Below are 26,924 nucleotides of genomic sequence, written 5' to 3' on the forward strand. Positions count from 1 at the left end.
AAAGGTTGCTAGAACACAAATTCCAGGCAGGTTGATACAGTTTAATCAAATCATTGATGTAAGGTGGAGCACTACCTACCCTGGCTTTAAAACCGTAGGACAAAGCATTGAATTTAATTTGTTTTTCCACCTCAAGCCAGAGTAATTCACGGGGCAGTGAGATAACTGAGGCAAATTTTGGTAGCTGATGGATCAACTTTACCATCATGTTCTGTACCACCTGTAGCCGTCACAGGTACTGGAGGTACTGGTGCACTATTGTATGACTTATCTATATGGTAATTTCATGCACTACTTAAAAAACAAATAAAAATATTTATATTAAAAAATGTTTTCAGTTTTACCACTTTGATTCAATCAAGCTGGCTTCATGTGTGCCACAAGATTGTCACATATAAGACTGTTAGCGCTGAAGTTGTTCTTTAGAACACTTTGAGGGGCGGCAGTGGAACTCAAGGACAGGTTGTTCTTGTTGGAAGCAGAATAGGAAGATATTTTTGAACGCTCTAAAAAGTGTCCTAATTTTTCTTTCTACAGCACTAACCATAATTTCTATGACAAAATGAACCCCTCATTTTGTTCCTTTCTAACTCCTTTGCCTGTTCTTTCCCGAGCTATTGTGGCGTTGTCTAGGGGGGTAGAGAATTTACATCAAAAGCAGATTTTCAGACCTTCAGCTTTTTTAAAGGAACTAAGTTGGGGTTTCTTCACTGTAGATATATTTGTCCCTTTTCATAGGAGACTCCTCTAAGTATTCTAGTTTTACCCTTTAGTTTTGTGGGTCCTTAAAGGGATACAGTTTAAAAATAAGGGATATACTGGCTAAATTAAATTCATAGAAAAATGAAAAATTAACTAATTAGGATAAACATGTCAAGTAAAAAAGTGAAGGGAAATTGGTTGACATTTATTTATTTAATCATTCCAATGAAAGTCTATTGGGGAAACACTAATGTGGGATCTTACTGCACTTAGTGCAAGTAAATACAAATAAGTGGTCTCTTCAAGTGGCACTTTAGCCAAGTCAACGGTGTGGTAGTGCACACAGTTCAGATAGTCATGGTGGGTTACGTCTGATAAATAGATTTCTCTTTGGACATCATCTCTTTTTTGGAGCAGTAATAAAACCAATGAGATGGTTCTCAAGCCTTCATCTGACAGTGGCTGAATGTACTGAATGAGTCATTGCGGTGAAGCAGAAGGTGCCATGAGATGCTCAGTCTAAATATGTTGGATGAGTTAGATGGCTTCTCTATGTTGGTTCTACTTTTATGGTGGTTATGGACTTTGTCTCTTTTCAGAAGACCAGGGCAGTAGGCGGATGTGTAGCAAGGGTGCAGTACTTGAGTTACGTCTGGAGGTAGCACTGCTTGAGAAATTTGCAGATATTCAAATAGTTTGATCAGTCTCTGGACCTGGTTAAGGTCATGGAAGTCAAGTCATGTTATGATTGATGCATGTATTTTTGTATGGTATATAACACAGGACTAATCCTTATGCCCAGCAGCAGGGACAGTGACAGCGGTAAATGAATAACAACAAAGCCTAGTGGTTCTATGGAATCCCTCTTCATAGGTATAATGCAGTCATACAACCTCTAGGAATTAATCATTCAATTTAAATGTATGGAAAAGATTCACCCAAGAGCACCTCTGTGTTAATGAAAGGATATTGTGTTTTACCACCATTAAGCAATGATTATTAGACATAAGTGCTGACTGCTTAGTTCACAAAGTGGTGCATGTGTGCCTTATATAAATAGATAAACGCATACACCGAGGGAGGTCAAAATAATAACCAATATGCAAAGTGCATTGTAGGTTATTTGATCTTCATTGTATGTATTTAACCCCTGAAATAAATCCACGTTTCAAGCTAATGGAATCAATTTGTGATTCTCATCAGGATAAAATCCACCTGTCTAGTAACATCCTTAATAAATCAGATATCTAATTCAGCAAACAGGTAATGGTGTCTTTCTCCAAATTTGACCATTCATCGCCAGTAAAGAATAACCTTACTTGTTTGAGAACTGACTTGGTTACATATATCCAAATCCGATGATTGGTGAATTAATTGTCAGATTCTCTACAAAATCCTTTCGTTTACAAAGAGAAGCTCTTGAGTACATGTTTTGCATATATTTAATATGATTGCATTTGTGTGTTATACCTGTGAAAAGGAATCCCACTGAACTTGTGTGGATTGTTCTTGCCATTTTGCCCTTGATGTCTCAGATGTTTTTTACATGTTTCAAAATGATTTAGTGGCTTCGGGAAATTTGCACTTGGTGGTTATGCACACTTCGGTTCCAGCAAATCAGGCAGGGTCAGTTATCAGTGTTCCTTTCCTCGTGTCCGCAGAAAAGCACAGGTATGAGAGTAAACAGCTGCTTGTGACTCCAGTGTTGACTTTGGTGTCTGGCTTCCACTAGCTTCGTGAGCTACAGGGCCTCAAAGGCTTCTGAGCGCTTTGGAGACCACAGAAGGTTCATAGGTAAGGAAGCAGCCAGTTTACACATTAGGCACAGGGTTATGCTCAGAAGTTGGATTTTTCAGCCCTTGGGATCAAATTCTTTCACGTCTGGCAGTCTACTCTTGTTCTCGAGTTAGGAACAGAGGCGTCCATCATGACCTAAAACGTAGTCATTGTGTCCCAGCTTAGACACCATATTTGCTAACTCTGTGTTTCTACTGGTGCAGTCTTTTAGCCTAAAATGTAGCAGCAGCAGTAGTGAGCTGTCCCTAAATAAAGTGACCTAATCTGTTTGTGTGATATTTTATTTCAGGTACATAAATTGTAAATTTCATAGACATGCACATATCTCCCCTGTCTTAATTAAGATTCTTTCTGTCAAACAGAGAGCTCTATTTAAAATGGTTTGTAATATAACAAACCCATTCATGGCTGGCCCCAGCCTTTGTAGCTAGCAGAATTTAGAGGCATGCTGCTTCTTGACCTCTCAGATTCTCCCTCACCAGCCAATTGAGGCTCTCTCCGTTCAAGCGACAGAAAGCTGGTGGCAGGAGCTTCTCCGTCCTGTCCTTCACAGTATGGAACTCTCTTTTTCAATCATGCTGGAAGCTAAATTGCTGAGGTTCAGGATGCTTTTTAATGCCTGGCTGTTTAAGAAAGCTTTTGAATAGCCTAATCTCTCTCTCCTCTCCCTTCCTTGTTGTCACAGTGCTAAGAAACTCTTGGGTGTACATAAGCTTTATATGTTTTCCTAACACAACATAAATTCATAGACTCTTGTAACTGAATTCCAAGATGCCAAATGGATTTGCTTCTTTTCCCCATAGTTTCATGGAAAATTAATTCTGTTTGTACAGAAGTCACATTTACCTGAAGAAAAGACAGTAAAAGTGTTGACCCTTTGAAGCACTATCTTTTTGATTTCCTCTGAGTATTTGGGCTTAGGTACCCAACACAGGCCTCACGTGCTAAGTAAATGCACTGTGGACAGTATTCAACTGTTGTCTAGAATACTTGTGACCTGTGAGCATAGTCTTGTTACTGAAAGCTCTGCTTACATTATTTAAAGTCCTTCCTTGTTGCAGCACTGATTACTACAAAAATATAAATGGACTATTAAATGTTGATGCAACCAAAAAAATCTTTAATTATTTTAACAAAATCATTTTTTCAGATATTCTACCAGATTTGTAAATGTAAATTAAGTTTCTTTGTTGGCCTACAAATGTGCATGTCTGGCCCGAGGGTGAGGAAAGGTCGATTTTTTTTTTTTTTTTTAAATTCTTCTCTTTTTATTCTGTTGTGGTAGCCTGTGACGAAGTTCTAAAAACAGTCCTAGGAGGGAAAGCTTTAAATAATTTTCAAGAGAAGATAATGGTATGGCTGAACCTAAAGCTGCAAACAATGAACCATTAAGATCTTCTTGATGTAAATTCTTAATACAGGCATGGGGGCATTTGCTTTCCTCTACCTCCTCCAAATTAAAACACATATTCAATGACCTCTTGTTCTCGCTATTTGTGACTCAAATTTTTGTTCGCAATCTTACATAGTGAACAAGCTTGTGATCTACTTCTCATTTAGTGATTACCTATCTCAAAAGTTAATTTTGAAATATGAACAAGAGGATCATGTTTGTGATCCTGAAGGACAAAAAAAACCTGTTGGCGAAATTTACAGCAAAAATGGCCTGTTTCAGTGGCCATAATTACAAGCTGCCTGGAGGGGTGTCCTCATTGGGACACCGCTCCTGGCAACTACAAGTTTTCTGGTGCATATGGGGCCGAAATTACCAGGTCCTCTAAGTCCATACCAGATGATACCAGCCCCGAGCACTGTGAGGAGCTGTGGCGGGTGCGGGCTGCTGATACTCCCCAACCCTCCCTGCCCTTGTACTTCAGGCGAAGCTCCCCCAGATGAAGGGAATGCATCTCCGCCCCTGTCAGCCAAAGTTAAAGGATTTCTGCCCTCCCCCACGGCCACCCCATGCACGACAGATAAAAAAACAATGGTTGAGTCAATAGGTTTTGCCTATGCTCACGTAGAAGCTAACGTAGTGTTAGGGCCACTGAAATTATGCGGCGAGAGAGGGCCAAATTATGTGACAGTGTTGAGTACAATCTGTGGTGAAAAAAGGCAAATTATGCAGCATAATGCAGCACATTTTGTAACACTATTACTCCATTATTTGGTCATTTTAAAATTTGGTAATACTGTTTGGGCATTTATTGCACTTCATTAGTACAAGTTTAATACCTATGTATAGTAATTAGCGACAGAAAGGTGATCAGTCCAGCTTTGCAAAGGGTCTTCCACTGTGCAGCAACATGCGTCGCTGCATATTTAGTAACTTCTGAACTGTTTCGCCTTGAAACTTTTTTTTGTTTTGTTGCTAAAATATGCAGATCACCTATGCCACATCTATTTGTCTTTGTTAATGTTTTTGTACATGTGGACAGTAACTTATTAACTGAATTAGTTACTCGGGTGTTTCATTTAGTGCCTACTTAAAGATACTTTCCCTAGTTTTGGAGCAAGGGGTTTCAGATGTGTATGGACAAGGGACGAAGCAGTTTGAGCCTCCAGCCATTAAACATTCAATCAACACAGATTAAACCTCTCAAAGAGCTCTCCAATCCCAACGCCAGCTCCAACTCCATCACGCCCTCACAAGAACTCTGAAACTCCATCACTACCTTTTTCCATCGAAAGATCACTGACCTACACGACCGCTTCGGTCCACAGACCCAGCCAACCACCACAGAACTCACAGCCCCAGCCATCACCCTCAACGCCTGGACACACTTCAGCGCCGAAGAGACCAAAACTACCATGAACACCATCCACTCCGGTGCCCCCTCGGGCCCCTGCCCTCATTTCATCTTCAACAAAGCCGACGACATCATCGCCCCCCATCTCCATACCATCATCAACAGCTCGTTTGCATCTGCCACCTTCCACGAGAGCTGGAAACACGCGTAAGTCAACGCTCTCCTGAAGAAACCCACGGCAGAACCCAGCAACCTGAAGAACTTCCGCCCCATCTCGCTCCTCCCCTTTCCGGACAAAGTCATCGAGAAGACCGTCAACAAGCAACTGACCAAATTCCTCAAAGACAACAACCTGCTCGACCCCTCCCAGTCCGGATTCCGGGCCAACCACAGCACGGAAACCGCCCTCATCGCAGTCACCGATGACATCAGAACTCTGTTGGACAACGGAGAAACAGCCGCCCTCATCCTCCTCGACCTCTCGGCTGCCTTCGGCACTGTCTGCCACCGCCCCCTAATATCCCGCCTCCGCTCCACCGGTATCCAAGGACAGGCCCTGGACTGGATCTCCTCTTTTTTCTCTCTAACCGCTCCCAAAGAGTCTACCTCCTGCCGTTCCGCTTGGATCCCACCGAGATCATCCGCGGCGTCCCACAGGGCTCCTCGCTCAGCCCGACTCTCTTCAATGTCTACATGAGCCCCCTCGCCGACATCGCACGCAAACACAATATCAACATCATCTACTACGCCGACGACACCCAGCTGATACTTTCCCTCACCAAGGACCCTACCACCGCCAAGACCAACCTGCAGGATGGAATGAAAGACGTCGCAGAATGGATGAAACTCAGCCACCTGAAGCTGAACTCGGACAAAACGGAAGTCCTCATCCTCGGAAACACCCCTTCCGCCTGGGCAATTCTTGGTGGCCCACGGCCCTGGGCACTGCACCGACCCCCTCAGACCACGCACGCAACCTCGGATTCATCCTGGACCCGCTTCTCACAATGACCAAACAAGTCAACGCCGTCTGGTCTTCCTGCTTCCTCACTCTCCGCATGCTTCGAAAGATCTTCCGCTGGATCCCCGCCGACACCAGAAAAACTGTGACCCACGCCCTCGTCCCAAGCCGCCTGGACTACGGAAACACCCTATACGCAGGAACCACCGCAAAACTCCAGAAACGTCTTCAGCGAATACAAAACACCTCCGCACGTCTCATCCTCGACATACCCCGCCACAGCCACATCTCCGCCCACCTGAGACACCTACACTGGCTACCCGTCAACAAAAGGATCACCTTCAGGCTCCTCACCCACGCACACAAAGCCCTCCACAACAAGGGACCCGAATACCTCAACCGTCGCCTCAGTTTCTACACGCCCACCCGTCAACTTCGCTCCACCAGCCTCGCACTCGCCGCCGTCCCTCGCATAAATATTATTGATTGATTGATTGATTGATTCGTACATTCATCATCTGCTAATAGACAGGACCACTGGAAATATGTGGCAGGAGAGGGCCAGACTATGCATAGGGGTTGAGTAAATTATGCAGCAAGGAAAGGCACATTATGCAGCATAATGGGGCACATTTTGTATGGTATTACATCATTATTTGATCATTTTTAGGGTCGCGCATGCGTATCACAGCGAGACTCTTTAGTTATTAGAAAAGGGCTCGGAGCCCTGTCGACGTCACATCAGTGTGTTTCATTGGTTCGTGGGCTTGCCTAGTAAAATCTGCTTGCTTTCATTAGTGGAAGGCATGCACACGTCATGCCTTTTCCAGTGGTTAGCCCTCCTCAAGCGCAGCGACCAAGTACAGAAAACATGCGAGGCTCGCTGTTTTCTGTCGGATCGTGGACTACTTTTTGTATAGTTTCCTAGCGCGATTTTGCTTGGCAGAAGTCGAGCGCTTTACACAGTTAATTTCACTTTTTCGGGTTACGTACATAAAACCACTTTTGCCGATTAGATGAAAAGTCAGGTTACGAGTTTACAACGCGATCAGCTCTAACATGAGCAAACGCGAGACCCGTTGCATTGCAAATGCTTGTTACACTTGGTAACACTGTGTGGGCATTGGTTGCACCTCATTGGTACCAGTCTAACACCCAAATGTAGCAGTAAGCAACAGAAAAGTGACCAGTGCAGTTTCGCAAAGGGGCTTCAACCGCGAGGGAAACATGTTGCTGCATTTCTAGTAACTTTTTAACTGTTTGAGCGAGAAACATTTTTTTCCATTAAAATCTGCAGATTATGTGGCTGATGATTGAGTATGGTGTAAATGTGGCAAATCTTTTACTATGCGAACATCTCTGTTGCTGCAGAATCACGTAATTCCAGTGGCCTTTCTCATAACAACCTATACACAGGGGAACGTTTTTAAATTCCACTTTGTTCCTCTCCCCTGATATGCCAGAAGCCTCCGGCTGCAATTATTGCAGGATAGCTGCTGCACCCGTGAGCTGTGCAAGCACTTATAGGCACTTCACGCGCAGTCTGCTGCTCTGAAGGCGAAGGGTGGGAAGTAGGGGATAAAGGAGGGGCGGCCAGGGGTCCAGACAGGTGAGTGTATATAAAAGGCCGGTTGGGCTGGGAAAGTCAGTAACAAACATGGGGTCAGGAATACCCCATTCCCTTATAGCTCATCACTGCAGAACCACAGCACTCCACCTGATCAGTACACGGGCTGTCTTTCAAGACGAGTACTTCTGTCGCCAATGTGCTTGGTACTGCACGAACTGTACATTACCTATAAGTAGCACTGTGCACGCAGTGCCTTCATATATATGAATGGGCAGCGAGGTTCCATGGTGGTGGGCTCAGCACTGCACTGGCAGCACACTGTAGACACCGAATGAGAAGCTTCTTGAAGTGCTGACAGCCAATCAGATCTTCCCAGAAATACCAGAGGCATAGCTGCAAGGGCAGCAATGTGCTCGGTGCTGCTTGGGAAGTACCGGTGCTGTGCCCCAGCAAGTACCGGCCCAGAGCCTGCATCTGTAGATCAGTGCTTGCTGTGTGCTCTCTGCCCTACTGTGATAGTGGGAGGAGGGCATTGGGAGGGAGGCAGACAAGACACATGCACTCTTCTAGAGTGTATCTAAAGTTAAGGAGAGTGACTGCAGGACAGTTTTAAAAAACCTGGTGTATTCCCATGTCAGTAAGCGCTAGTGTTATTGTTATAACATGGAATTTTCCCTCCGAAGTAGCACTATGACCAGACTTATTCCATGAGCTCTCTGGAGCTGAGCCACTGTTTATGGCTCTGATGAAACAAGGACAGCAGAGCCCTAATTAGCCGTCCCCTTGGGGGGTTATGGGCACACACAGCAGGGCTCCCAGTAGGAGTGCTTGGGTTGAAGATCGCCCTTCTTCCATACTGTGAGCACCGTAGCCCAGGAAAATGTGAGTTCCACGAGCGACTGCTCTAGCAAGGAACTAGACCTTGCAACCAACCAAAATCCTCACGGAGCACCTTTTAGTTATATCAGGAAAGAAAGGCCAGAGTCTGCTCACAGTTTGTTCCGACTAAACCGAACTGTGGGCAGAGATGGTGTGCGCATGTTCAAAGACATGTATGGGTGCACTGCATGCAATGTCCTGTGTGTGAATGGGCATGTGCGTGTCTGTCTGAGCTTGTGTGTGCAGTGTGCAACCATGTTGGTGTGCCTGTGGATGTCTCTGGCTTTGTGTGTGCACGTGTCTGTGTATGTATGCACTGGCGCACCTTTTGAGTGTGCAATCTGTGCGACTGTTGCTTGTGTTGGTGTGTCTGCAAGTATATATGTGTGTGCCTATGTGTACACCTTTGTAAGTGTGTATATGTGTACATGGCTCTGTGTCTTAGCGTATGTGCATGTGCCATATGGGTGTGTGGATGTGTAAAACGTGTGAGTGTGCATTATTGAGTGTATGCATTTTGAATTTGAGCCCACTCAGTTATAACTGTGAAACATTTGATCTCTGGCATCAAGCACTGGAAGTTGCTGGGTCGGGAAGGGTGTCGGGTGAGAGTTAAGGACGCATACAGCAGGATTCCCCCAGCAGGAGGGCTTGAGACAAGGATCGCCCTTCTTCCTGCTGTGATGACCATGACCCACGAAAATGTGAGTTGAGCATGAATGTGGCAGAGCCCTCATTAGGCGCCCCCTCTGGACAGAGGGCTGTCATTAGTGCCTCACTCTGGGAGCCCTGGCCTCTCCTCGCTGGTTCTGGTGCATCTGTAATGCAACTGGTGTTAATGTAAAGCGCACTGATAGCTCGGGTTGAGTTTGCGCTGTATAAGAGTGCAAATAAAAGAAAAAACAGAACAAACAGCGGGGGCTGGGGTGGTAAACAGATACAAAGGAGTGTGGGTGAAAAAGGGGGATAAGAGTATACGAGGTGCATATCTCTTAAGTAAAAATACAGCCGAGAGTGGGAGGAGGGCGGAAGTGCAGATGGCGTGCTTGTTCAGTAAATTAAAACAAGCATCTGCAATGCAATAGATCTTGCATTTTCTTGAGTTAGAGCTATTGGCATTGTAAATTCAGAACTGGACTTTTCTTGCCACATAAATTGGTCAACCCTGGCTCATAATTTTGTCTTTTCCTGCCATGTTTTGGTGCCCACTGGCGGCTACTGACATCAGAAATCACAAGCCCTTGAGGAGGGACGAGAAGATGACTGCACTGCCTCAAGTTCTGTAAATTGAAGAAAAAAACGCTGGAAAAATAGGTTCTTTTTATTTTAACAGAATGAAAAGTCTTGCAAGCTAGCAGAGCAGCCTGAGGAGATTTATGGCACCAATAAAGGAGATGAGCAATGCCCTGTGTGCAATTTCATGATTGCTGGCAAGGAGGGGCAGTGGAGAGTGAGACTAAGGATGCAAGGCTAAGCAAGTTTCACATCATTGCTTCTAGGTTTAGCTACATTCTACCAGAATGGGCATATTGTAGCTTTTGTGAGCAGACAGCTAAACGACCTGGTGTTTCTTTTGTAAAATAAGCTTATTTTAGGAGCCAGAGGTAAATGAGGACCGCACTGGAATAAAGCCAAAACAAATGTCAGTGACATGGGAGGAGGTGGAAGGAACAGAGTGCTGCAATAAAGTGCAGGCAGCTAGTAGCCTAAAACACCCACAGTAAAAAGGGCGCACCAAAGAAATAACAAAAATAGTCAAAGCAACAGATAAAGAAACCAAAGTGGAATAATACAGTAGTTGGTCACTGCTCTGAAACAGAAAAAGGAGGGAGAAAAAGGCAGCTTGACCACTAGCGAGCAAGAACTTTTAAAGAACACTGCAACCAACAAATGAAATTCCTTTAAGCCATAGGAAGTATAATAAAAGTATACACGAGGTCGAACACTTATGCTCGACCTAAAAAAAAAAAAAGTACCTGTAAAGTGAAAGTAGCTAGTGGAAGGATAATGGCCCGAAGCAAGTGAGGAGCAACCCAAAGGTGTACTTGGCCCCAGCTCTTTCGACTGTGTTGATGGCAAAAGCAGCAGGAAGTGAAAGCAGATGACCTGCTGACAATGTGCTAGTCAATGAGAAGCAAGTAAATCAGAGATACCTTGTAAGCAACCAATGGTAAGTTCAGTTAAGTAAGGGAGCACTTTCTAAGCTCCTTTTAAGATTTTTCTTTTTTTTTTAATTCAAGCACTGTACAGGCAACACCTAAAAGGCCCCACAACATTTACCACCTGACATACGCAGGTGATAAATGATGGCAGATTTGGGCCTTGTATTTCCCTTAAAGGGGAGAGAGGTGGATTTGAAACTGGTATTACCAGGTCTGCATGTTAGATCTCATTCTGGGGGAAGAATTTTCATCCCGGTTATCTCATAGGGAGATATTGGCCAGTATCATTAAATTCATCCTCAGTATCTCCCACTGAGGCAACGGTGAACAGTTAATAGAGTCTCCTTGTTTTTGCATGCAAAGTATGTTGTGAAAGTGTATTCATTAGTTAAAAAACTGCTTCCTTAAAATGCAAACTACTTTTCTTATGAAAACAAAATAGCAAATTAAATTTGCAGTGAACACAATCATTGGAAGGTCGACCTGCAATATCAATGCCCTCTTGTTTTTAGGCCATATAGCATGGTGATTTATTTCCTAGGTGTTCATGGTTCCATTCAACTTCCCACAGTTTTAAAAAGTTTTTTTCCCCAAACCTTTGACTTTCTGACTAAGGCAAACTCATCCTGCTTATTCACTCTCTTCTTGAACATCGGTACACTAAATTTCCAAGCATATTAAAAGTAATACCATGCATCTTTTGACCCTTCCTCTATGACATCATAGGCCCTGATTATGAGTTGTACATGGTACTTGAAAAATCCCACCTGATTCCTCACAGTACAATGCGAATGCATTGTTAACAAGTACTCAACCACAGCTTATCAAAACATACCTGTCCCACAGGCAAACATGTCTTGGTTCACCCCCTCACGTCCACAGGCTGTGCAACACCTGCCTCCTTAATACTGAATTTAAGTGATATAACAAAATGATGGTTCTCTTCTAGTTAGATTATCAAAACTCCGTTGCTATAAAGTTATAGTAGTAAAATAGTAATCATAGAATCCCTTGAAGTACTGCTCATGGAATAATCCTGAAGTTACAAACTTGTCCTACACTCAGTAGGGTGCCATTTTCTTCCTCTATTTACCATGCACAGAAAAAGTGTGACTAGCCAATGACTTCCTGCAGGGATGCAAGATTGACTGCTCTTCCATACAGTCATAGATCGTTTCAGTCAAGATGGTCAGTAGAGATAGCTCGATTGTGGATGGGTTGCTAGATACCAATCAGAAGGGTATAACCATTGAACAGTCTCCGGTGTCAGCATGTGTGATTGGCTGCTATCTACCAATCAAAAAAGCTTACTTTTAGACCATTCATGCTTTTAGGCACCGGGGAACCTTTTCAGAATAATAATGGGAAGCCCATGCCTTCTGGGACAGTTTAAGATCTAGGTTAGCACAGACAGCCAGAGGGCTTTCCCTCTATTCAGGCTGATTAGTTTGCCCGTGAAGCTGGTGAAGGCTTTTTTTTGTTTATTTTGTTAAATAATCACGACCACCCTGCAAGCAAACTTTAAAAAAGGTGGAATTTGTACTTTTTGCATTTAGCAGGAGATACCTGTGAGTAATACACCATCACTGTCAAGTCGTTTAGGTAATTCTGGTGTAACACTTCCCCATCCTAAAGTCCTCATGGACTCATCCTAGAATAAAAACCCCATACTGAAGTTATCATGATATCATCCTGAAGTAATTAAGTCTAGTTCTGAAGTCCACATGGAATCATCTAGGAGTTATACTATCCCATCCTGAAGTTGTCATGTTATCATCTTGAAGTAATACAGTATGATCCCAAAGTCATCATGGGATCAGCCTGTAGTAGTAAAAGGTCATCACATGTTTTCCAGTTAACTAATCACAAGTCCATTCTACAGTAATAAATGATCATCACTCTGAAGTCATCACAACACCATCCTGAAGTAGTTTTTTTGTGATGACCCCAAAGTCATCTCATTGAAATATTTTGCCCTATACACATACTTCAGGATGGCTTGTGATGACTTCCACATATAATTACAGGAATAGCCCAGCTGAAGTCATCGGATGCCTTCAGAATGACTCGAGGATGAGCTTTCTTTTTGACTTGGGTTAATGCACCTGCAATTACATGTGCCTTGTGGTAACACCTTGCCTTTTCTGTGTAATTATGAGTTAAATATTAGGGAACTGGAAAAACTGTGCAGACCCTGATTTACTGTGCTTTATTCGTAAGGCACTTATTTTTATGTGGAAGTCGGGAGTAGATTGAGGGGCTTGAGGGAGGAAGGAAAGAACGTTAGCTGGCAGTGGGAGCGTGCTCCCTTTGCCTTTTCTGAGAGCTGGGAGGCGGCCAGAGCATGGTTCCGGGCTGGAATTCAACCGTTTGCCCAGGCGATTTAACTGACTAATAAAATCAGGTTCACTGATCTCTCTCCCGTTCGTGTGCTTCTCCCTCTCCCTCTCCCTCTACCGTTGCTGGTGTCTGTTGTCTGTTGACTGCTTCTCCCTGTCACCTCATATATACCATGTCCAGGGGCATAACAAAGGTCCCTGCAGCCCCTGCGATTTGGGGGTGGGGATTGGGGAGCAAAGCTCCAGGTGGACCCCTCAGCACAGCACCTGGCCTGAGTGAGTCCAGAGGGGGCCTCTATGTTCTGCACAGGGGGGGGTCCCTTCCAGTGTAGTTACGCCACTGACCATGTTGCTCTCTTGTGCCTCGCAGTCTTGTCCCCTTATTCTCCTATAGGTCTCTCACGCTCCAAATTGTCCTCTCCCTCTGGTCTGCTTTGCCCCTCCTCCCTGCGATTTTGGGGGGCTACCTCCTCCTTTGTGTCTGATGTCTGGCGAGCCATAAAACAATTATGACCTCATTCCTTCAGCCCCTTGACGTCCTCATGCCTGCCCAAGGGCTTCAGAGGCTTCTGCAGTAGAGCATCTCCAGGTGCAGAATAAATACAGACATGATTCAGGTACAGACACACTTATATGGAGCAATAGAAAGTGATTGTACCAGTATACATCATGTGGGGAGTGTAAGAGGTAGAAACACAACTATACCAACGTGTTCTTGTAATGCAACCAGTGGTTGAAGTGGGCGGTATTGGAGGGGCACGACGAGCCCCTGCTTTTTTAATTTATGAAAAAACATTCCCCTACTTTTTATGAAAAGACACCCGTCCCGTAATGGTCAACTCCGATCGTGCTAATACTTCAGTGTAAGTTTTTTTTTTTTTTTTTTTTTTTTTTTTTTTTTTTTTTCAGGGAGACTCCTGTGCTGTAAGACCAAGGGAGTGGCAGGCAGTTTAGCAAAGAACATGTCTTCTTGCTAGGGTGCCTCCTCGCCTGAAAGAAATGCAAATGCGCACAACTGGTTAATCTGCAACTCTAAAGGGGGCTTGGGGAGCCGGTGCTGGTTTAATTGATCTGGTTTAATTGATCGAAACACCTGAAGCTTTGTGATGACAAAGATGTATTCTTTTCGACTAGTAGTGCAAGGGAGTTACCAGCAGAGTTGTGAAGTATGTGCTTTTCAGGGCTGTTAGCTAAAAATAAATCATTACATACAGTCTGGGTTTTACTAAACCTATATTTTGGAAGAGCCATTTTAACTGAAACTTTTGCACATGTGGTAGCAGTCTGTCTTATACTGCATGCAAGTTTAACAAAATGACTTGCATGTTCTCAGTGCTTTCTGTCACAGGCTGGGCCCTCGTAGCACCAGCCACAGTTCTCCATTGCACCAACCAAGCTTTTATTCTGTGGCTTTCTGGTTACACACAGAACTCTCAGTCCATTAACTAATAAAGGTTTCATAATGTACAATTGTGCGCTTGCCACTGATTAACTTTGTAACTTTTTTACAATTAATCCGTGAGTTATTAAATATGTAGCTACCAGAAGGAGAGTATTGTTTTTTTAGCCACATCTTTCACCCCACCCCCAAACTCAATGACACCGCCCCAATTGCATGCATCATCACAGTTCCCATACTTTATTTTAATGCACTTTGACCGCTGTGATGCCACACAGTGTTTCTGGCCTTTTTTTTTTTTTTGTGCCGGGGGGGGGGGGGGGGGTTGGGGGGGGGTAGGTGCTGTAAACATCTGGCTCATTTATACTCTCAAATCAATGAGTCTTTAAATTACTGAGCAGCCATGACAACCAACTTCCAGAGGGTAGAAACTGGTTTGTTTGAGCTGAACAGACCTGTTAATATACACAAATACATTTATCTTTAAAAATGTTAAAATAGAGATAGCACAGACTAACCATGTGGTTCCATTTCAAATGTCTACAGAGGATGCAAATAAAGTATAGGGAAAAGTGTAAAAGTTTACTAAACTTAAATGTAAAATTTTAATGTTCAGTATTTTTTAATTTTATTTTCCTTGCAGCACAATATAAACAATTTGCAGCATTTTTAATATGTTAAAAAAGTAAGAATGATGTATAGATTTAAAAGTAATGCAATGATATTTTAATAAAAAATGTTACACAATCGTTTACATCTAAGAAAAGTTTTATTTTTAGATTTTTATATTAACTAAGATAGGAGAATAGGTTTGTGAATAGCATTTTGTAGTACATTAGTACTACTATTGTAATACTCTCCATAATGTGCTGCTTTTTCGCTCCTCCCCACCCACTGTCCTTTGCTTGCCCCGCCCACTCTCCTCCATTGCAGGCCAACCCCTTGTGGTCCTTTTAATTTGTGTTCTTTTAATTTTTTTAATTTCTTGGAGGGACCATCAACTCCCTTTTGCTGCCGGGCTGCTCCGCTGGCTGAAATGAGCATTAAGCACAGTTGAAAATGAATTATTTTAGAGTCCAGAAGCGTCATCTTGAATTAATAAATGAAAAAAATAAACAATATGGCGACGGTGCCATTCAGTAGGCGCACACATGTGTAATAAGCCATGCAAGCGTTTACAGAATGGCACAGCTGCCAGTAACGTCATGATTCATTAGCGCAATTCATGAGTTGTCATGAAACATTTTTTCTTTTTCACTGTTGCAGTGCAGCATTGGCAAAAAGCATTTTGCTGTTTACCGATATTGTACAGCATCTCCCAAAATCATTGGTAAAGCCAGTAGGTCACAAAAGCGAGACCTATTGACTTTAATCTTGCAATGTTTTCACTTTATTGCAGCTACTAATGGACATTGACAATTTGTGGCTTTGCTCAGTGCCTGTACCAAGGCGATAACTTGACCCCTCACTAATTTTGTGCTACACTTAGCATCATGTATAGACCATCTAATAAAATTGCACTATGAGGAATGAAGAACTCTCCTTGGTGTACTTGGTCATAGCTGTCAACTGGTCCCATGTCTTGCCACTAACCAATGAGATTAAATTTCATCCTGTTCAGGATAGTGTTTTTTCATCCAGAAGCAGTAAGTGTGTTCTGATTTTGTTTTTACTTTCCCTCTGTTAGTTTGGTTCTACCTCTTCCCCTCCAGATTTCGTTTTAGTGTGTAATTGTCCTCATTTGGTGCGCACACATTTGCTCATCTACATAATTTGCTTGTTTAAGGTTAGCAGGCTGCTATGAAGCCCTGGATGGAGGAAACACTGCTGATGCACTTGTGGACTTCACTGGAGGTGTTTCTGAAGACTATGAGCTGAGTGAAGGGGACCTTGTAGCCGATGAGACCAAAAGGAATGCTTTCTTCGAGAGGGTGCTGAAAGTACATAACAGAGGGGGCCTCATCAGCTGCTCCATTAAGGTGAGGAGTCCAACTGGAGCCTTTCTATAGGGATGAACAAAAGCTGTGATTCAGGGTTTGAAGCAAGATCATGATGCAAGGTTTCCTTGCACTTAGAGTTTGTGATCAGTGTATGGACCATCTTTTTAATCTCTATATTTTCAGCCATCTTGATATAAAACCAAACTCTGTCATATTCCCTCACTGCAACACCAAGTGATGCTGCTAAATGTATCTGTTTATTGATTATGTGACTATGTCTAAGTTTATATGATGCCTAACATTGTTCAGCTGTACCCTTGGAAATCAGAATTTCGGTGTATTGCATACTGAGGATCGTCTGGGGCATAGGGGACAATGTTGTCAAAGAAAAGACCCTCTGAGTATGTCCATGAAGTGTGTGCACAAGCATATTCCATCTGATTTTGTTTTGGATCACTGGGCTTTGAGTCTCTGTACTTGTTGTGCGGAGCCTCCTAGTCTGGACAGTAGGTGTGTGGTGGTCTTTCAGGTCTCCTACTTTAAGCACGGACTACTGTGGCTAGGACCTCGAAAATGACCTGACATTAAATTTTTGTGTAGGACTTTAATGTTATGATGCATGCACTCGTTTGTGCACACTACAATTACTGGTTTTCAACCCCCTTCAATATTTAATCAAGGCACACTCAGAAGTATTTTAATTTTCTTCAGATCAGTTAATTGACCCTCCATGATTTATATGAAACAAACCAACGTGATCTAAGTCGAAGAATTCCTCTATTCCTAGTCTATATTTTTGGGCTGTCTCGCTTTTAGCGTGTTGGGGGCAGAGCCATTGTTAGGAGATGAGCCACTAATAAAGTGGAGCACGAGAACATTATGGATGTCCTTTTAGGATTGTTGCTTATACTGATGTGCCTCTAAGAGAACAACAGAGTGTGCCCGCCCAGTGAAGAGTCTACAAATTATCCACACAGAAGCATATTCGGATCTTGAAATAGGTCCTTGGCAAAGACGCTTGCTTCATTCCGTCTTGTGAGTCAAGATCACCACTGTGCTGGAACCGCAGCACCCCGTCTTACGTTCATTTAGGTGAGCAATCTTGGGGCTAAACTCTCACATAGCTCTGTAGTGAGATGATGCCAATTATTAAACGGCACACTACAAGCTGTAGAAAACCATGTTCTCTAAATAAAGAGTGTCTATACATTTTCCTTAGTCAGTCAAATTTGAGTGTAGGAAGGGCGTGCTTACATGTTAGAGCTCTTTTCCTGATCTGCAAATTAATTTTTCTGGATCTCTCAGAGTATGAATGAAAATCTTTCAGGTTGCAAGGCAAATATAATGAGGTGCATATTAAGGTCATGCACAATATAGTTTTTAAACACCTTAAATGTCATTGTTGATACAATGTGCCTCGCCCCTCACAGATGGATATATAGCTTTACCTAAGAAGTGGTGTATTTTACCTGGACAATGACCAGGTTCTTCAAACTTTGAACTTAATTTGTTTGATCTGAAGTGCTACAAGTATGGTTATTGTGATCTTTCGGGCATAAAAGCAGACTACAAACCAGTTGAAATGTATTTGACCTTTAACAAATAAATTGAAACATTACAGTTTGTCCAGTTTGCAATATCTTATATCATGTGCAGTCTTGTAAGTAATTTCAAAGTATGATGAATTTTGCGATGGTTTACAAATAAACTTTCGATACACAGAATAGGCCAATCTCGTTCTTTATTTTAGTGTGCTATTTTAGCAGCTAGACTTCTGACCACAATGTTACGTTCAAACTAATCGAATTTGAGTCCAAGGAAGTTTAATGATATGAAATAGTTTTTTTGGTTTATAATTTCTGCCTTCGAGATAATATAGCCAAATGCTTCAGATTTGAAGTAAATTTGATCTCACAAGAGAATCAATATAACTTTATGAGAATATTTATTCTTTTAACATAATTGCCCACAAAACTAACTAGATTTCACTAGCTTACCATCTACTTTTCTGCATACTGCGTATCCCCACTCTCATGTACTGGTTTGACCCGCAGTTCAATAATTTATCTACAGATTGTACCAATGAAGTTACATTCCTTGTTCCCTTAGAATTGTCCCCATAATTGTTGAACCTTTCTACTTGGACTAAATATACTCACATATTGAATACTTGTTTGAGACATTAAGTCCACATAAACATAGAATACACATGTAGTCCTATTCAACACATTTTAAAACACATTTTCACACTTCTATTCTGTGCACAATGGTATGAGTTTGTAGCATAATTAAAAGTTGGCATGGTACTTTCACTGTACAAATGTTAGTCACACTGAAGTAAACAAATGAAATCATTTGCCTGAAGGCAATCCTACAGATAATGTGCATGTGCATTAATTTGTACCCATTTTCAGCAATACCCTTCTCAAATTTAAGGAAGCGGCAAAAGTTATACAGTTTGGCTTGTCCAAACGCTAATGTTCGACAGCGGTGAAGGATTTTCGATATATATGTCATAACTCAAGAGATTGGCGGATTCTCATGCATTTATTCAGCTCAGTATTATTTACCTTAACCTGCTGTTCTTTTAATAACTAAGGTGAGTTTATTCCATAAACGTAAGACGGCTTTTAAGAACTGCCCCACACCCGACCTAACCCATGATGGTTTGCAAACTCTTAAATCATGGAAACGTAATCCAGTAGTAATTAATTTAAGATTTGTTGTTAATGAGCAGAATAATTAAAATCCTTGAATTTCTCCAAACATTTACTTGCCTTCAGGCCATGTTTGAGGTGCACAATCTGTTTCATGAAGGTTATAGGATTGTTAAGTGAATTCTTTAAATAGTTATCCTCTACTCTTGAATAGTCAATATTGCCTTCCAGCATTGCAAAATAGTCACTCACAATAGATAACCATTTTAATGTCAGGGTCGTGTAATATCTTTCTTCCTGTGTAGGCAACATCTGCGGCTGACATGGAAGCACGCCTAGCCTGTGGCCTTGTGAAAGGTCATGCATATGCTGTCACTGATGTGCGCAAAGTCCGCCTGGGACAGGGACTTCTGGCCTTCTTCAAATCAGAGAAGCTTGACATGATCAGGATGCGAAATCCCTGGGGAGAGAAGGAATGGAACGGAGCCTGGAGTGATAGGTAATATTGCTAATGTGTACACATAGCATACTATTTCAAGTGTTGATCCTTATCAAACAGCAGTACCATCAACATTGTTTCTGTGGTTCCTGGATCAAAAGCGAGTTATCTCCAACGATATAAAAAAATATATATAATTGTTGAACTCCTAAGTATTAAAACGTTATGTTATGTTCAAGTCAAACTAGAGTGATGCTCTGGTACTAGCATGTGTATATGTGGCAATGCAACACAAGCTTTGGAGCAGGGCTGGCTTTAGGCTGGGCGAGCGGTGTGGCCGCACCGGGTACTGACCTGTATTGGGGGGCGAACCTTGCTATTTAAAAGCACCTGCTGAAAAGTTCCTTGTGCATCCAGCCTCCAGGAAAAAATTAAAATGGCAAGATACCCCTTTGTAATGAATGTTCTAGCTAGAGAGAGTTTTGTCCAGCGGCAGCTTTGACTCGCAATAAAGTCGCATGGGGGTTAATATGCCTTCTGCAAAGAACAGAAATATATTTTATGGGGATAGCTGAGTGGATTAGTAAAGCCAGCCTTTACAAGCTCTATAAAACAAATGAATGTATGTCAGAGGGGGGCTATGGAGAGATGAGGGGTACATTTGCTGAGTGGTAATGTGGGAGTCCGAGGAGGTGGTCATGGGGTGGGGGGTTGCCAAAAGAAGACTTCTGCACAGGGTACTTCCAGCACTAAAGCCGGCTGTGTTTAAAGGATATCAACTCAACTTCTAATACATAAATCTAAATGAACATTAAATAATAAGTTATATTTTGAGGTATGTTTGGATCTGTGATGCCTGGCCTGACCTGTAATACTCTGGCAGTTTGTAACTATACAAAGTTCGCCTTTGTTTGTGATTTGGTCATCAAGTTCTTGATGTAGACTTTTAGATTGCATAGTAAGTGACCTGACTAAGCCAAAACAATTAGTATCTCACATATTTTGGTCCCTTTAATAAAATATACTTATTTTGGTCCATTACGTTTCAGCATTTTTACCTTTTTAATTCTCTGAAGGAATGACAATGCTTTGAAATGTAGTTAGTAACCAGAAACAAGGTCGATCAAACCCAATATTAATGAATTGGTTATAAAAAAAGTAATATTTCACCTCCACATTTTTCCTTGGTACTGTCTCAATGGCTTAATTCAGGGATGTCCAACTCATATATGTCATTCAGATATTCTTAAGGCCTGACACCGGTTATTGCCCGAAGCACTCTGTGTACTTTGTTTGTAAATTTAAACTTTGCAAATAACTTTCTCCTTATATCATTCTGGGTAAGTACATTGTTTTCAGTTACTGTAATGAAATTGTGTGAGCAATGTAACAGTGTTCCTATACAACAATGACTTATTTTTAATTATCAAAACAAATCCTGTACTGGTGTTCATTCACACATTTTTGCAGCAAAAGCTAATATTGGGTAAAGTGATGCATATTCTCATGTCATATCCCAAGAAGCCTTACACTGGGATTCAAATGTTGTTATACTTGCATATTTGTCAAGATATTTTTCTGTTTAGTGAGGTACCTTTCACTTTGCCTATAAACTTTGTTAGCCAATGTAATCCACCCTTCAAGTGAAGCAGGTGCTCCCAACATTGGTCTCCAAAGGGCAAATCCTTCCTGATTTTCAGTCCATCCTTGATACAAACTTTCTAAACGAGCACTGTGTGGGTAGTCCATGGTCATCCTCAAAGTAAGGCGTAGTGATACAGACTGATGGGACCAGTACTGTACATCATTTAGATAGGGAGCTGTTTAGAGGAATGCTGGACACCAGAGGTAAGATGCCAATATCCCTGGTATGCATACCTGGTGTATGATCTGACTTTTGTGTTCCACCGAAGATGCCTGTCTATTGTAGTCTCTCACATTGTCCATGGTGGTCAGCTGTTGTGGTGTCCACATCTTGTTGGTAGAACAGGGATAGAGGCTTAAGCCTTTGTGTTTATTGAAGCATTTGTAAAGTGTTACATGCCACTGGGGTTCATGTCTGAACATTGTATGGCAGGTTCTGCCTCTGGGACTGCCTTCATTTCAAGTTCATGAATTCAGAAGACAGCCAGGAATCATTTCTTGCAAAAGCCTCTGACATGCCAACATTATTTGCACACAGATAATTAGGCATGTTTCCAAACGCTTCTTTCTGTTTATAAAAACAACCCAATATTCTGTTGCTGATCTAAATGTGGCATATTTGGTGTTTGAGAATAGTAAGAATTTGAGTAATGCATGATGTAATTACAGAGCACAAAACATCTACATGGCAACTCCACCTGTTGAATGTAAAATGCCATGGTTGTCAGTGTTCCTGTACTAGGCCTGTGCCACCTATCTCCAGGACAGGTTTGATGAACTTGCCATCTTTACCCCAGCCTCAGCCCTTGCAGTTTGATCAGTACAGCTGCAAATGCATGTGCCAAACACAAACAATTGGGGTGTGTGTGTGTGGTAGTTTACATGAGATATGTCTTAATAGCTTCTACCCGTTTAAGAGACGTATACAAGCTGTCCGGTGCTCCTTTGGTACTGTGGGTTTGTTTCCCTTTGGCATTGTACAACTGGGGCAGGTCAACCTCATGTGTCTAGAAATGATATAACACTATTTGACCTGTAGAGGATTTAACAGAAGGTAAAGATTGATAATGATTTTTTGGCACTCGTGCTACCTGTAAAGTGAGGTTGACATTAGAGACCCTAGTCATGACCCACAGGGATAGTGAGCATTCACACAGCCTTCACCTGCTACGACATATAAAGTGATGCAATATTCAGACCACTGCAAACAAACCTTATATATGGGGCCATAAATCATCATCATCATAAAAATAGATGTAGTCAAGATTTCCTCAACTAATATTTTTTTTAAAATGCCCTTTCGTTTTCTTTTTTAGTTCTAAAAGAGTGTTCTCCAGCACTTCAAAATTGTTTTTTTGAAGACAAATGTTTTTGAAAACATTTTTCCACTACAGAATGTGTGTTACGGTTCAATTACCAATATAAGCTTTGGAGACACACACGACTGACAGCTATCTTTTACCTGGTTAAATTAAAAATGTAGCTACCCACTGGACTGAAGCGGTAATTGCAATCATGTTCAGATGCACTACAGATTTAAGTTTATAGTGTTACGTTATGTCTATTTGCATAATGCACTGATCACCTGTGAGGGTATCCAGGCATTTGAGAAAGTATGTAGGCGAGTATCCCCTTATAGTAATTCGAAGAGCCAAGTCTTCAGCTTCCTGCAGAGCTCAAGAAGTGAGGAGGAGGCTGTGATGAGTTGTGGGAGGCTGTTCTATATTTTTTGTGCGATGCACGAGAACAAGCGACCTCCTGTTCTGCTCTTGTGAATGCGGGATGTTTGTGAATGAGAGTGAGGCTGAGTGCAGGTATCTTTTAGGCTGGTGAAAGTGCATGTGGTTGTTGATTTATGCTGGATCAGGGCTTTGTATGTATGTGTGTGTGTGTGTGTGTTTTGTGTGTGTGTGTGTGTGTGTGTGTGTGTGTGTTTTGTGTGTGTTTTGTGAATTGAGAGCCAGTGTAGCTCTCCGAGGTTGGGTGAGATGTGGGTTTGATATGAGAGATTGAGTACAAGTCTTGTGGCAGTGTTCAGGGTGACCAGTAGTCTGTCTACGAGCTGCTTGGAAATTCCGGCATAGTGTGTGTTACCGTAGTTGAGCCTGCTTGTAAGTACATTACCATAGTCGAGCCTGCTAGTGATGAGTGCTTGTGTGACCGTACGTCTGCTGCTTTGTAGCATATGTTGGATGTGGAAGCAGGCGGCGCTTACTGCGTTGCCTAGTGCTATCATGTTGAACTTGTCCTCCAGGATGATCCCCAGATTCCTGGCATGGTCGGTGGGTGTTGGGCATAGTTTTGTCCAAGGTCATTCCGAGGTCATTCTCTTTAGTGGAGTGGTGTGTAGATCAGGGGAGCTTTAATCAATAGGACGCCTGTTTCAGTTTGTAAGGTGATTAAGGATTGGGCATTAAATACTGAATAAAGAGTTTGTATTTGTTGACCAGTGTCAGGTTGCCACTGGGTACTAGACGGGAAAGGTCATGTGGGTATAAAGCCATGAAAATAGTATCACACAAAGCACGAAAAACAATTCAAATTTAGGGGAAAAGTGGAAACAGTCCATACCTCTGGGAAAAACTCACTTTGAGTTTCACACCCAGTTCTCTGAGTGAGTAGGTTAGATGCCTTAATTTAAGATTGAAGGGAGGCGAAAGCTAGGATGAAGATTAGAAGATAATTTGACCGCGTTGTTGCTCTGCATAAAACGTTTGGCAGCAATTAAGTAAGAAATGGAGGTTTTAGTATGGAGATGAAGAAATCCTGAAAGTGGACTAGATCAGTAGAGAACAACTACCATTACCGCCTGGTGATTGGTTAACCATTTAAAATCAGTTTGGTGGACATGGTCCAGTTTTTGTAGTGTAAGTTATATTGTGCATATTGCTTCCTTTTATTTTTTTTAATGCCAAGAATGCAGTTATTATGCCATCTCAATTAATCTTTGTGTTGTGTGGTTGCTTCAGATCAGGAGATACAAGAACATGTTTTAATGTTTACATTTGCCTGTCCTTGTTTTTTGTGTACATGCAAACTTTAATAATGGATAGGAGGTTTACATTTTCACACACCTTTCTTGGCACAATGACTGTCATGCACTAACATTGATCCAGAAACCTATTGAAATATATGCAAAATTTACAGAGCAAATGTATATTATATTGCCTGTAAATGTTTTATAAGAAGCCAATGAATGGGATTGTATTGCCTTCAAACTTTTCATGAGCGGTTAGTGTGTGCCTCTCAGTTGCAGTGCACAAAAAACCTACTAAGCGTAACAGAACTAATTAAAACCGGCAAAAAATTGTGGACAAAGATGCAGTGCTAGAAGGTCAATTACTTGTGCTAGGCTTATACATGGAAAACTGCTAAACCCTTGTAGTGTTATTGTCAAGATGAAGAAATGTGTCTTTCAGGATGATATCCAGGATTGAATCCCGGTCTACCTCTTCATACAGAAGCTCGCTAACCACAAAGCTTTATATCTGGTCATTGCTGGTCAAAGCTGCGAGAAGGTCGTCTTGATCGTCCACTGCAGCCAGGAATTCATTACTGCCTAATCTCAGAATGTTTTTTTAAACATGCCCTTCTTTCGCAAACAATTCAAGATTCATCATTTCCAGCAATTCCCTGTCTGTGTTCCTTAAAGCTACTTTAAAACTCTAAAGCAAGCACGCTCTGGAGTTGTTACTTGTCCAAACCCTTTCCCTATCTCGGTGTTAGTTTGCGCTCTCAAGCGATCCAGGAGCACTCTACAAATGGATTTGTAAAATAAAAATACAATAAAAATAAATATCATGGTTACATTCATCCAATTATTGTCGAGTACCAGATTTACAAGATTTCAACCTTTCTGATGTTTAATTATGTTGTGGTTGATGGTGGTCAATTGCAGTAGTAGTTTTTTTTTTTTCAAGACCTAGTTTACTGTAACTTTGACCCAAATGCTGCTCATCCCACTCACTCTGTTATATCTCTGTAGAGCATTATCTGTATTACCATGCTAACGTTATAAACTTTTTTTTGTCTGCACACAGTAGATAGTTAAGAATTTCCATCTATTGATCTTGTCGTGCTCTTTAGAAGGTTGTTCAAAAAATTTGGTTAATTAACATTTACAAGTAAAACCACATTTTTGTCTTACCTTTAAAGCTAAGTTTTCTCCCGCAGTTCGGAGGAGTGGCAAAAAGTGAGTAAATCTGAGAGAGAAAAGCTGGGAGTGACTGTCGAAGACGATGGAGAGTTTTGGTAAGTTGTAAAATCTTGGATGCTGGTGAGGAGCTGTTTCATACATTAATATGTGGGATGCATTTAGCAGGATTTAATCTACCACCATGATACACTAGTTAAATATAGAATGAGTAGTGCATCCCTTAAAAGTTTTAACCACTTAAACATAGATGTGAACTTTCCAGAATAGAATAAATAAGTTATTTGTTGTTATTCATTAAATAGATTGTGCTCATTGGAAGCAATAGCTGTAATACCAGTTTGTAAATATCTCTTGCAAGGAGGCTGCCCTAGAATCTGTTTCTGTGGTTCTTAAATATTTTTGTACACCTAGTTACACCAAGGTGCGCACAAAAATAACATTGTGGCCTTTTAAACCTTGTAAATGGGACTTGTCAATATAGACGTTCTCTTAGTTTGGAGAAACTTCTACAACCACAAATTCAGAACATCCTTGGGCTTGAACCTTGGGGTGTAGGGAAATATTTTTTTCAATGTGGAACCAGAATAAACTTCAACTTGCAAATAAACATTTTTGTTTTAAATACAGATGCAAAATTGTATTATCTGATGCAATTCACTTAACAGTAAATATCAAGTTAAAAGGCAACAATTTGCTGAAAGGAAACATTTGCCCGAATTGAAGATCGGCTCTGACATTAAACCCCGCTCTAATGTTTTTATAAGTATATTTTTTCTTCCTTTCACAATGAAACAAAAAAATTTACAAATATGAACATCTGAATTAGACGTGTAACAAGTATGTAAAATGCTATTTTTAGGATGACATTTGAAGATTTCTGCAAGTATTACACAGATATCATTATGTGCCGTCTCATCAACACTTCATACCTGAGCGTGCACAAGACCTGGGAGGAAGCGGTGTTGCGAGGTTCCTGGACTAAGAACGAGGACCCTATGCGGAACCGCAGTGGGGGCTGCGTCAACAACAAAAACACCTTCCTACAAAACCCACAGGTAACATCCAAAAGCTTGAAAGCCTTTGTAGGGGCTTTCAACACCTTCAAATTACATATGGTCTCTTTGGTTGTGGTTTAGCAGGAGTTATCCGGTCAAGCAGAGTTATGTTCAATAAGGAAAAACCCTTTTACTTCCTAACCCAGCAAAACTATCCATGGCACCAAGATGTATAAGTATATAGCAAATTACTAGCTCCACCTACATGACCTGCAATCTCCTTGTGCCACTTACAACCAGTTTTTATCGAATAAAATATTTACAGTACTTATGTCTCCAACTTGCCAAGACTCCATAACTGAACTCCTTACACCGAGGAAGATTGAGCTGTGATTCTGGACATGCACAGTTGTGTAGAGCTTATAATTAGATTTAGACTTTTAAGAAAGATTGGTTGTCCAGATAAAGGAACTGAAATTTAAATGATCCCTAAACTACAGGAGTCTTCAACAATGGACAGGGTTGTGTAGAAGCCAG

The 26,924-nt window shown here is 41.7% G+C and overlaps 1 protein-coding gene across 2 annotated transcripts in view; it reads left to right on the forward strand.

Moving 5' to 3' along the window:
• Positions 1–26,924, forward strand: part of CAPN5 (calpain 5) — a 431,423-nt gene that overhangs the window by 369,589 nt on the left and 34,910 nt on the right. For both annotated transcript variants that reach the window (XM_069203908.1, XM_069203909.1), the window contains exons 5-8: positions 16,343–16,535; positions 19,459–19,652; positions 25,410–25,487; positions 26,252–26,447. In XM_069203908.1, coding sequence (XP_069060009.1) covers positions 16,343–16,535; positions 19,459–19,652; positions 25,410–25,487; positions 26,252–26,447 — 661 coding nt within the window. The remainder of the gene's footprint in view (positions 1–16,342; positions 16,536–19,458; positions 19,653–25,409; positions 25,488–26,251; positions 26,448–26,924) is intronic.

Source organism: Pleurodeles waltl, chromosome 8 (assembly GCF_031143425.1).
Source record: "Pleurodeles waltl isolate 20211129_DDA chromosome 8, aPleWal1.hap1.20221129, whole genome shotgun sequence".
NCBI lineage: Eukaryota > Metazoa > Chordata > Amphibia > Caudata > Salamandridae > Pleurodeles > Pleurodeles waltl.